The sequence below is a fragment of the Pseudopipra pipra genome, chromosome 3, assembly GCF_036250125.1.
Source record: "Pseudopipra pipra isolate bDixPip1 chromosome 3, bDixPip1.hap1, whole genome shotgun sequence".
NCBI classification, from domain to species: domain Eukaryota; kingdom Metazoa; phylum Chordata; class Aves; order Passeriformes; family Pipridae; genus Pseudopipra; species Pseudopipra pipra.
Window position 1 is genome coordinate 76,147,538 of NC_087551.1, and position 13,075 is coordinate 76,160,612.

The 13,075-nt window shown below is 35.2% G+C and overlaps 1 protein-coding gene across 3 annotated transcripts in view; it reads left to right on the forward strand.

The window, feature by feature from the left end:
* The window catches only part of MMS22L (MMS22 like, DNA repair protein), a 103,347-nt gene that overhangs the window by 6,122 nt on the left and 84,150 nt on the right, over window positions 1-13,075 (forward strand). For all 3 annotated transcript variants that reach the window (XM_064649916.1, XM_064649914.1, XM_064649915.1), the window contains exons 4-9: window positions 2,312-2,364; window positions 4,477-4,564; window positions 4,670-4,847; window positions 6,017-6,110; window positions 8,124-8,254; window positions 12,173-12,286. In XM_064649916.1, the coding sequence (XP_064505986.1) occupies window positions 2,312-2,364; window positions 4,477-4,564; window positions 4,670-4,847; window positions 6,017-6,110; window positions 8,124-8,254; window positions 12,173-12,286 (658 nt within the window). The remainder of the gene's footprint in view (window positions 1-2,311; window positions 2,365-4,476; window positions 4,565-4,669; window positions 4,848-6,016; window positions 6,111-8,123; window positions 8,255-12,172; window positions 12,287-13,075) is intronic.

Below are 13,075 nucleotides of genomic sequence, written 5' to 3' on the forward strand. Positions count from 1 at the left end.
GTTATTTAGTTTTGCTTGATGCAAGCTTTGACTTTAAGATATTTTAAAAAAACTAAAAACCCACAACCTGAAAACAAACTGATAATGAAGATTAAACTTTAACTTAGTTAAAAATTTCAGCATTTAGTCTAATTTTTTGACTATTCATTAACTTAAAATCACTGGGCAGTGACACAGCAATGCAGTTGGTCTGTTGAATTAAAACAATTTTTTTTTTCTCTAGTGTAAACTGTTCTGTAATTGTACTAGAGATGAACATAAGACATAATGTTTGTCATTTCTAAGTTATTCAAGTCGTACATGTTTTACAACCTACTGAACTGGTAGGAATAATGGATTTCAGCTAACTCTCAGCTATTGAAAGTTTGGTTGCTGAGCTGTCTTTTGGTGTGACAAGTCCTTCTGGAAAGATATTCTCTCAGTTCATTTGTTTAGTCATAAAATGGAACACTTTCATTTATAGACCAGTTGACAACTGAAATTAGGATAACTCCTTTTTTCTCCTGTAGAAATTGTATGTGTTAGCTATAAGTTACGATAGTTCTTGAGGATAAGCTGGCTGTAAATAGTTCCATTTATGAAGTACAGTTAATATCTTTGTTTAAATACATGCTTACAGAAACCTAGTCTTTTTTAATGTCTAAGTATAATATTAAAGATTGTAATTTAATGTTTTTAATATTGTAATAAATAATAATAGTATATTGCAGAACTGCAAGTTAAAGCAGTAATCGCATACTAATAATACATGTGATTACATGATCACATAATTTTCATAGAAGTGTGAGTCAAAGTGAATGAGAGCTATGTAACCATTTAAGTGAGTATATTAAAACAATATATCTTTGATTAATAAACAGATGTACCAGTTTATCTCTCAGAATATTTATTTGCGAATCAAATTATTTAATGATTAACAACTGTGAGAATCAATCTTTCAGGTACAAATGCAAATTGAAATTAAAATTATTTATTTAAATGATGGTACTTACATTATGCTTCTCATGCCCGGTTTGTGCTTTTATTTTATTAGCCCACGGCATTTTGTCTTTTGTTAATTCACTGGGGAGTCTTTTTTTCTTTTATTTGTGCGTGTATGTCTCCTTTTTGTCACTTTCCTTCTCTAACCTTCAGTCTCAACAGCTGTGTTTCATAAAGTCCTCCTATTTCAGACTTCCTCCTTTTTACATGGTTGAAATACTTGAAAATCCAAGCAGAAATTCAACTTTGATTTCAAAACAGACCAAAAAGCTCCACAACCCGTTTAAAGGGCTGAAGATAATCTAATCTTGGCTAGCTGACGTGATTTTATCCAATGAAGAAAGAACTAAGGGAGATAGTTTTAATGTTTGCCCTTTAATATGCAGGTTGCAATTTGGATTTTTGGATCTGTTAGGTGCCTCCTAGTTTTCAGGGTTTTTTCTGTAAGAACATTTGATCTATGTTGGATCCAAGTATCCTGTTTTAGAATCCTTCAGTAGTTGTTGCTTTGACTGTGTAAGAAATGAGGCAGAGAGCCCACTCCTCAATTTATGCAGCATTTTCTTTCAAAAATCTGTCTGACCCAGTTGTGCTTTTCATATAGTCAGTTTAGTGCTGCATTATCTCTGTGGAGACTGTACTTGAAGACCACTTGCAAATAACAGTTGTTGCAGAATATGGCCAAGTATTTACCTATGTTACACCTTTTTTAAAATTTTCATTTGCAGTGGCAGTTAGCTTCTTTAAAAATATTGTCTTTCCTCTCCAAAACTGAACTGAGCTTTAACTTTTCTAGAGACACTTTCTCTATTTACTCTACTGTATTTATTGCTGTTTATCTCTTGTGCTGGAGTTCAGCAGCTTACCACCCTAAGTGGGAAAAGCTGGAGCACATTCACGAGTGAATTAATTTACTGTATACTGAGTGTATGCCATAAGGACTAACTTTCAGGCTTATTCCATAGTCAGATGTAAAGTTGTTATGCTTGTGGAAAGATCACTTGCAGGGAATGGCTTTTGGGGTTTTATGGTGTGTATGGCTGGTTTTTCCCTCCCCCAGTATTTGGCCAGTTATTGGAGTATTTGGTTGTTACTGTGATCGGTGTTTTAAAAACAAGCAAAAATTCTATCAGTGTCATCCCTTCACACTTGGATGTGTCTTTTGCCTACCACTAACAGTCTTTCCCAAGTTACATTTCTGATGCTTTTTCAGAACTACAAAGCAGGAAACACCTCTCACCTTTCTCGGTTCTATTTAGACCTAACTAAAGTGTAGTTAAAGAACTTTTACTTATATAAATGCTATAAACCGTTGTATTCCTTTAATTAGGCAACAGATATACAGACTGGAAAACCTAGTACAAATGAGTTCCTCTGATTTTGGTAAGTTTTACACATTTAATTTGACTAGGATATGTATCTGACAACGTTTTAATTACAGAAGTATATTCTCACAGATCACACTTGTGCTTTGACTCTTGACTGAGGACTTTTGGAGTGTTCTGCAGAACAGCAGATAACCAGCATAAATATGCAGTAAGGGTAGAAATATAGGCAACCAAGTGAGATACAGTAGTATCAAAATAGGTAGTGGAAATGTTGGGAGTCAGTTTGTAACCAGATCTGCCTGTATGGTATATCACAGGGCAATCCTTACTGACCTTTGTGGGAATGTTGCATTAATGTGACTTGAGCTAAGGTGTCACCCCTAAGGTAGAATTTTGCAAAACTGGTAACTCATTTAATTAAGAATGGAAAGTTGCATCAAAAATCCCAATAGCTATTTTAGTTACAAAGGTAGTGGTTTGGGATTTTTTTCAGTGTTCCCTTGGCTTACATTTAAACTAGTTATATTTGTTTAGAGTTATTTACAAACTTAATTTATCTTTGCAGCAAGATCAATAAAATGGGATCACTACAACATTCTTTGTTTCAATTAAATACTGAAGCATGAGAAGCAGTATGTTTCTGAAGGATTATTGCAGCCTTGGGCTTATTGTAAATTTGACGGCTGAATTACTTAGCAAGTTGAGAAGTTCAGTAATTACTCAGAAATAAAATGTTTGTAGTATCTTCTCATTACAGATGAAGTACTAGTGTTCTATGAATGAATATTTTTACACGTTATTTTGTTTTGATATTGCAATTTTCTGCCATTTAAATAATTTTTGTGAAATTATCAAGCTTCTTTCATATGCTGTTGTTGATTGTATCTTAAAAGTCTAATTATGTTGACATTTAATACATGGCCTCATGAGTCACCAACGTGCCTGTAACAAATGTGGATAGAGCCTTCCCAAATCTTCGTTCGTGAAGCCCAGCCATGATGATAATACATATGTGGAAATAGCCTGTTTTAAATTACATTTGAACTTTTATATGATAGCTGGACACCAAAGAACTGTTCTATAGTTCTTTTTTCCCTTGAATTTAAGCATCTTCTCAGTTCACTACTTTGTATCCTATTCCAGTAAAGCTAGTAGTTATTTGGTATTTAAATTACTATATTTGCTTTGTTATGACCTAAATTTCATCTTTCTCTAATAAAAGCCGAAAGCTACAAGGCAAGGTGTGGGAATAAATAAGGAATGATTCTCACACCAGTGCATTGGCTTCTAGTAAATCACAGAATCACAGAATATGCTGAGTTGGAAGGGACCCATAAGGACCGAGTCCAACCCTTAGCCTTGCACAGGACCAGTCCCAAGAGTCACACCATGTGCCTGAGAGTATTGTCCAAACACTTCTTGAACTCTGTCAGTCGTGGTGCTGTGACTGCTTCCCTGGGGATCCTGTTCCAGTGCCCAGCCACTCTCTGGGTGAAGAACCTTTTTCTATCTAACCCAAACCTTCCCTGACTCTGCTGTAATGATGGTGTTTGAGCTTGCAGGTGCAAGGTGAGGATGGTAACGCCATGAGAGCGACAGCTTCAGAGAGCACAGGAAAAGGAGACACATAGCTGCAAAAACTGTGTGAAAAGATGCAGAGCTGCAAGTGAAAGGCAGGATTGTGAATGGATGGCTCTTAGTATTACACACATGAAGGCACTGTGCAACAATATGATGTTTCCTAGGAAGAGAAGCTGCAAAGCATATTTCCAAATAAATCTTCCTATTTAAGTCCCCCAAGAGAAAAAGGTGCTGATAAATTATTTTATATATCTTCACTGAAGGTGTCTTGGAAGCAGTCAGGGAGCAGAGTAGTAGGGCTAAATTATTTTTTTCTAGCATTGAGTGCTTACATCTGTCCTCTTTCCTGAGGGCTACCTTTTCTCTCTGTATCTGGATATGTGCCTGAGATGGTAAGATAAAGAATGAAACTTCTGGTAAGATGACATTTAGAAGTGGGTGTTTGCCACCAGCCACCTCACAAGTTGTCCTCAGAAAAGAGAGTGGCTTTCAAGTGGCCTGGTTTAATTACTATGGAGAATGCAAATGTTAGACAAGCCATGGGTTGGTCACATCTGTTTTAAACTATTGGTCTCTTTTACTTCAGGTCAAGCTGCAAACTTGCACTCTGAAGCAGAGAGCATCAGGCATCAGTGTATTAAGTTTTTGCATTATGTGAAAGTTTTCATCTTCAGGTGAGATTTGCACACAATTTACTAACTTTGTGTAGCTTTGTACCAAGCTTTGTCTAGCTGCTTCTTACCTGTTTTCTGATTGTGTGTATTTTTATGTATATTGAGGTATCTGGAACCCCCTAAAGTGGAAAATGATGGAATGCTGCATCCGTATGAAGAGCTAGAAGCGCAGTTACCGTCAGTATTGGTGGAAGAGCTTCATGCTTTGACTATGCACATTGGTCACCTTTGTGAACTCCCTAGTAGTGTCCTGGCAGCATTTACTATTCAACATCAGGCAAAGGTTGATGTCTTCTATAATTTTAATCTTTTTATGTGACATTATGTATTCAACTTGCTAAGTTTTGGTTTAATTTAAGTATCTTTGTTTTGGGTTTTTTCTCCTCTATTAATTGCCATCCTGCATTTGGCATACTCAACTAATGAATTCTGTTTTTTTTTCTGTCATTGTCTTTATTTATCTATGTATTTTTATGTTCTGTAGCTTCAGAATTCTTCCTACACTATACAAATGATAATACCAATTAGAGGTAGATAAGTAGGCTTGAATTAGTGTAGCATGTTTAAAAAATTCCTTGGTGTTTGTCCCTACTGATGCTTACAGTTTCTGAGCTTCCAAGTAGGAGGGGCATTTCTTTAAAAATACATTCTGAAATCTTGCTCAGAATAAGAAAAGATCTTGTATATAAAGAAAACTCCAGATGTGGAAGGAGGCACTGTAGCATTAAACACTAGTGAAGTATACACCATTAGGATTTGTGCATATATATGATAGCTAATGCTTTCAGATCTTTTAGAAAGAAAAAAAGGAATTTCGATCTTGGGTTGTATAAACTAGTATCTGAAAAGGAATGATCCACTGAGAAGCAGTATTTTGAATCTTTCTGTTTGTTCAGCTTGTCAGTAGAGCCACTGTTGAGCTGATGAAACAGTAATTTCAAGTCAACTTTAAGGAAGAGAATATTGAAATTTTGGAATTGTTTTAAAAGCTCACTGTAGCAGCTTGTGTGCTACCTAATACTTTTCTGTTAACAGAAGAATAACTAAGGGTGTTGTAATTTGTCAAGCTTGAATCAAGACTTCATAAACATCCTCTACAGACAGAATTAATTGTCATGAAAGTTTTTTATTTTTTTTCCCTTTACCTGAATGGCATGTTTGTATGTTGCATTGTATTTGATCACAGATCTCCGTAATGTTCACTGCAGGCCATCTTAGAGTTGTTAAGGATCATGGAATCGTTAAGGTTGGAGAAGTCAAGTCCAAATGTTACTATAGCAGCTCCATGTTCTCCACTAAACCATGAACCCAAATTTTTGAATGCTTCCAGGGATGGTGATTCCACTGCTGACCTGGGCAGTTTGTTCCAAAGCTTGACCACCCTGTCTTAGTATAGTATCCAGAATTCACTAAAAAACTGTTTAAGTAAATGTGTGTAATTTCTAATCACAGGTCTTTCCCCCATCATGGCATTTACTACATCTCCACTTGGATATTAATTGGCTAATACTGGAAGTTCTTCATGTACTAGGTGAAAAAATGATGAGTAAGTACGCAGATTTTTTTCCTTGAACTTACTCTTTACATATGACTTACCTAGTTTTCTCATCTAGTTTGTTCAGAATCATGTGCTAGTTTTGGTGGTTTTTAAGCATAGCTGTATTTAATGAAGTAAACTCAAATATGATAAAGACAGGTTCTTTGTGAATCTTCATGTGGTTCAAATTAAATGAAATTGTATTAGGAATTTGTTCTGTCAAAACTTGACCAAGATGACAGTTGGTTCTCAATTGATAAAAAATACTAAATGTTTAGTGACCATGCACTTCTTGACATCTCAAATAAAAATGCATTTGCAGATATCCAGAATGCATGGCAGTGAATGGTAATTTGATGAAAACAATGGGAAAGTGCCCAGGGATGGACTGGAACAAGAATTCTCAGAGCAGAGAATTTGTATTATTAACCATGTGCAGCACTAAGAAAATATCGGGCAACAGAAGAAGCATCAATCAGAGTCGCTTGTAAAAGTACAGCAAGAAAAAGGCAAGGCAGTATCTTTTTAAATTTTTTTAAAAAGGCTTCAAAAGGGCAAGAAGTAAATTGATAAAAGTAAGCGGCTCATATAAGTTAGATAAAAAAGGTCATAGAATGCAATTGAAAAACCCAGCTTCAAAGTAGTTCAGTTTGCTGAAGAATTGCTAAAATACAGAAGAGAACTTTTGTTGGTTTTTTGAGGTTTATGTCTATTTTCCATGTCCATTCTACCGAAATAAATCACCAAAATGTATTTTGTTTTATAAACTTTGTGTCACTACAACCAAACCTTCCCCTCCCTGACCCCGGTCTTATTATAAATTATCAATATAAGTTCCATATAGGAATTGCAACAGTTGAAGTAATGTTGAGGTCTAGAAAGAATGCACTGTATGTTTAGTCCAGGTAACTGGTACTAAATCTGAACTCTTGGATTAGCTTTTGCCAGCTCTGAGTGCTGTCAAAACGCAGCCTTGCTCGGATTAACACATTGTCTCTGTTCCTGCATGTCTGTGTTACTGGATGGTGTGTGTGGGTTGGCTGTTTGTTTTGTAATTCTAAGTTTCTTTTATGATCTCTCGCAAGATAACCTGTTTTCCTTTTTTAGGGCATTTTAGAGAAAGGATAACAAAAGTGTTGGAGGCAATTTATTGTCCAGAATTCAGTATATATTTCTAGATAATGTTCTGAGTAATAATGCAGTAACCTATCCTTGTAAGAGAAAGCTTGTGCTTTTTAACAATAAAATTTACTAGTAAAGACAGTAATATCTCTGCTTATATCATCTTATCTTGTATTCTTATGTGCCTTTTAGAATTTTTTAGGTTCTTATCTCATCCTGTAAAGTATGCTGGGTTGAAACTTTACACTGCTGAGACCAGTGGCAGGATAGTGGGTTCAGGGCTTCACCTTGCATTTCCAAGAATAAAATACAGACTCATTCTACATATCATCTGCTCCACTGATGTCAAGGGAGTCGTATTGTTGAAAAGCCTGTGGGATAAGATCTTATAGCCTCTTAACTTTACCATTTTATCTGTGTTAATGTCTACAAATGCTCAAGTTGGAACATGATCATGCCAGCTTTTTACATCAACACATCCAAAGGAAAGTGTTAGACCTCTCCAGAATTGTTTGTCATCAACTTGCATATCTGCAAAACATGTCATGATTCCAGAACATGCGCACTGGCATGTGACAAAGAGGAACTTGAAGATAAATAAATCTTTATTCCACCACAAAAACTGTGCCAATAAAAGGCTGTAAAGTGCCAAACTGTTTTACTGTCAACCTGAATAATACCAGATTTCTGTGCAATAATAAAGGGATTAGCTTGAATTTAGAAAGGATCAACTTTCTCATGTGAATTTGTAAATTAAAATTGCATACAGGTCAACAAGCCAATTTTAAAATACGTATATATATGTGTATATATATATATAAGAAAAAAAAATCCTCTCTGTCTTACATTCCTACAGCAAAACCTGGAACTAAATAGGTCTGATTTTCTTTTGTGTTTTAGGACAAGTCGTATATGCTAACCATTTCATAAATCTGACCGGAGAGAATTTAACCAGTGTCAGTTTATTTGAAAAACACTGTGGAAATCTCATATCTGATTTAATAAGTTTGTCCATCAACAAGTATACAAAGGTAACTCCTTTTCTTTATATAACACACAGGCAGTTAGTTGCTTGTATTGGGAACCATATGAATTAGATATTGCACCAAGGCATAGATGACTCCTTATTGCTAAGTTTTAAATGTTAGGTATGGCTTTGTATCTCCATGTTTTAAAGAGTGTTATTTGTTAGAAGCTCAAATTGTGTTATATTTATTCATGACCATCTGGCAGTTGAATGAGAGAGTAATATTGAAATGCACTGTGTACAGAGCAGAAGTGAGTGCCACATTTCCTAAGTTCAGTGTTCCAGGTTTAATGCCAAACATGGCACAGTCTAAAAGGTTTAGACAGATGAAAAAAAAAAAGTCTTTTCAAACTCTCTCAAGAGGAACAAAAAGAGAATAACACTAATCCTGGCAGTAAGCTAACTGGACACTTAGAAAATGTCATATTACAGTTTATTGTTGACCTGTGCCTATTTCCACAACCTCATCTTTCTGTTACTGTGCTTTTACACTTGTCAAGCGAAAACTTGTCCTTCTCTTCTTTTCTTTTTCATTCCTTCTATAGCTGCAGTATTTTTCTCCCTATTTTTGAGCACTCCAAAGCTAGAAAGTCACAATAGCTCCACAGAGCAGCCAGAAAAAGAGCTGTGTAATCTTCTTTGTGTTATTGTGAAACCGGCTTTAGATGGGCATGTGTGATCCATGAATGCAGGACTGAACTCTGAGCAGTGACCACTTTATAATTTATATTTTCGTAGTACAAAAACATGAGAAATGGAATCTCCCTTCTTTCATGTTACTTTTGAGGGTGAGGGGGAATGGCTGTACTAGCATTTGATAACTGTTCTTTTAAACTACCTTCCTGTAGAGCTGTTACCTTTTAAAATCAGTTTCGATCAACGAAATTATCAGATAATACTGCAACCTCCTTTCCTGTCAAAAGGTAAATAGATGAGTAATTTTTTAAAAAGAAGATTCAAATAGTATCTGTTGAACATTGTGCTTGATGATAGGCTTTGAAATGTCAGATGATAAAATGACAGATTTGATCCTTCCACAGAGCCACATTACAAAGAGAGAAGATTGTTTTACCACTGCTTTTTCTTCAGCTCTCCCTAGGCTTGGGGCACAGCTTGAACTAGTTCTATTTGAGACTAATTTCTGGAGTGAAGCTTGCACTTGAGCTGGATAACATCTCTTCAGCTGGTGGCTCCTATAGTATGCAATCATTGCTGTCATACAGTAATGGAAATAACATCCCTCAAAATTGTTGAAAATGCAACTGGTACCCAGAGTAGATGACACCATCAGCTCATCACTAAAACACGTCATTAGAGTTTTGGCTGAGAACATTCAGGACTGCAGCTTTTAACATTTGTGGGTATCCTTGGAAGGAGGGACATAAAATCTAGTCCTCCAGATACATATTTTCAGATCTATTTCTTGGGTAGCTCTGATATTAAGATGCTTGACTTGGTTGATGTGCTGAGCTCAGTGTGCTGTGAGACACATTTGGCAAAGAAATATATATCCTTGGATATCTTCAATTTTCAGCAGCCACATCGCTGACACCAGAGCTCTATTGTCCCAACAGCACCACAATTTGAGGTTTTAAACATGCTTGCCAAGGCACTGAACTCAGTATGTTGTGAGAGGAAATCCAGAATATCTCTGAAGAAAACAATATCTTGGTTATCCTTAGTCTAACCAATATCCACATGCTGTTCTTGCTTTGATACTACTGGCCAAACTCTATTCTGAATGGATACTGCACATCTGCAGAAGAGATCCTGAAATCTTGTAGAGCAGCACAGTAGTAGATGCAAGCAGTAGATGAAGAAACCTAGTTCCTGCAACAACTGATAGTCCATGTAGAAAGCATGAAACTCTCATTTGTAAGATAGTTTGTATACCTAATACTTTCATAAAAACTTGCACTGTTATAGTGCATCTGTAATACGTAGACTGCTCATTTCTGATAGATCTGTTTTGCTCTTAGGTAGTGAGTTATTTTTGAGTCACTTCAGTTTTGGGAAGTTAGTATTTAAATAATGAATATTAAAACAATAGACTTTAGTGGTTACACCGATGTTTATTCTCAAGATTATTTTGGCATAAAATTAATTCAGGACGTTGAGAGATTCCCCTAACAGATCTTTAACTAAAAGCATGAGGAGAGACAAAGGCATGTGAAATACTCTGAACAGTATATGTGGAATGTGTGTAAAGAATTATTTAAAGAATTATTTAAAATATTTCAGTCTTGACCTCATAATGCTCTTAAATTGATTGTCAGGGTCTACCCTGACAATTTCATAGGATAAACAGGATCCTTTAACGAGATAAAAACAAATTATATGTCACATTTATAAATACATATAATTCATATGTGTTCAGTATTTAAACTTCATTTGGAGCTGTATGAAACAGTAGTTATAAACATATTATTCTGTGATAAATAAAAAGTTTTCATTCTAGTAGAATATTACAGAGATTTGGAACTGTGGTGATATACTTGTTCTCATTGTGAAAGTGTGGGTTTTTAGTCATTCACTCCCACTTTTGTAATGTCTCTTTCACACAGCAACTGCTGTCACTAGCATTGCATATTTTGATAAAATTTTTAATTTATACCATTAGGTTTCCAAATTCAGAAATTACTTTAAATGCCAGTGTGAATTGAGAATAGCTGTGCATGAATGGATAAGGAAGGGCATGAGGATATAAAAATTCAGGATCCATCTTATTAGACATAGATGTCTAAGAGTTGGCTAAACTAGTCACCTGAGGCTCTTTTCATTGTCAGGGAAGGATAGCAACAGTTCTTTCTTCTGCAGTGAGTGAGATGAATTAATCTCTCTAGGTGCCTATTCCCCTCTTTGTTTTAGAGGGGTGTAGGTTGGTTATTCAGACTTGAACTACTCATTGTTTAGGGATAAAGTGAGTATGAGCTGCTTTGTCTTCCCTCCTTTCTTTATACATTTCTGCCATTGTGTCCTTGATGAAGGTAAAAGGTGCTGAATTACACTATTTAAGCAAAGGTTTTCTCACAGTTTTTACCACCTCTGAATACGGTTCAGTGGATTCATAGGTCCTAGGATAGAGGAAGTAAAGTTTTGTCTATACTATGATTATTTCAAATACAGTTCTGGTAGATCTTAAAAGCATTAAAGCATACAGAGATTTTTTTTTAATGTATTTAGCACTTCCTTTTGCTGTTTTACTTACTTCATTTCACAATTCAGGGAATATAAAATTGAAAGATGAATCACAAGAAGACTGTTTTGCATCTGAAATGCATCAGTCTGAGTGAATTTTGTTAAATATGGAATAGTAATCCAGTAACGTACATGACTTGAAATATGCTGTTTTCTGCATATTAAAAGAATGCCTTGCAGTAAATTTACCGAAAAGCAGATTTTGTGAAATGTTGTGGGAACATTAACATCCTCATGCCAACAAAAACATATTCTATTAGCATTATGCCTAGTCATTAAGGATTTTTCAGTTAAAAATAACAACAATAGCTTTTAAATCATTTCAAATATTTTTCTTCCTGAGAACATCAAGAAAATCTAATCAATCATTTTTTCTTTTCTATCAGACAATGAATCAGTTTTTATTGTAATTCCTTTTCGTTTAGGACTTAGAATGCTGGTTTTATTTGATTAAATAATGTTTGAAAGTAGATCAGAAGAGACTAAGAAATAGCACAACCTGTAACTTATGTAGAATTGGAAAAGACTCTGTTGCATAATAGAGATATTTTAGATGTTAATGAAATAATGCACGTTTAAATGTGTACTTGTAACTATATTATTTAACTGCAAAAAAACCCCAAAACCTCAAACTAAACAGCCAAGACAAGAAGAAATACTGGTGTATAAAATGCAATTTCAAAAATAACACTTCTCTGAATAATTTTATTCTATATTTTTTCAGGTGCGACCTTCTGAGGCTCTTACTAGTCACCATTATCCCTGTACCTGCATTAAAGAACTCTGGATTCTACTTATTCAGCTGCTAGACCACAGAAGTAAAGGATCTCATACGGAGGTAATGGAAGAATACTGTTATATATGCTTGCATGTTATAGATACAATACAGTCACCAAATGTTCCCATGTTGCCATGAATGTTCACGGACCTGATGGTAGAACTGAACTTCATATTTGCTTTAGGAGGACTGCATGCTAACTGTGATGCTTCAGGGCACTGTCTTGAATGTGCGTGAAGTCCTGACTCTAGTTTTGCAGTGTACTGCTTGTTATGACCTAGGGCACTGATAAGGAGTGCTCCTTGTGCTGAAGAAAGCAAAGTCATATATAAGAACAAAAAAAAAATCCATCTTTACTAATTTTTGAAAAAAAAATTATTTGCAATTTGCGTGATATGTCGTGCAATGATTCATCTCCAGGCATTAGAAACGTGGGTACGGTCAGAACAATGATCCATCTAGCCCATATTTCTGTCTTTGATAACCATCTATACAGGAACGACCTGGATTTTGTTTTTGAATCTTGTAGTTGCTGACTTCTTTAGATGCCCCCTTATACTTCTATTGGAAGAGCAAATCAGCAAATCACTACTCGTTCTCCTTCTTTATACTAATACAATTTTATATACCTCTTCAGTTTGCTTTTTTTCTTTAATCTCCTACCTTCTGCCTTCTACATCTTATTTTGAATGACAGAGTGCCAGAATTGCATGCAGTATTCCAAGTATGGGTTGGGGGGGCATATGATTTTATACATTGCATAATGATGTTTTCTATTTTGTTCTTTTCCTTTGCTAATAATTTCTAGTGTTTTAATTTTTCTTGACTGCTGGTTAGAATTGAGCTGAG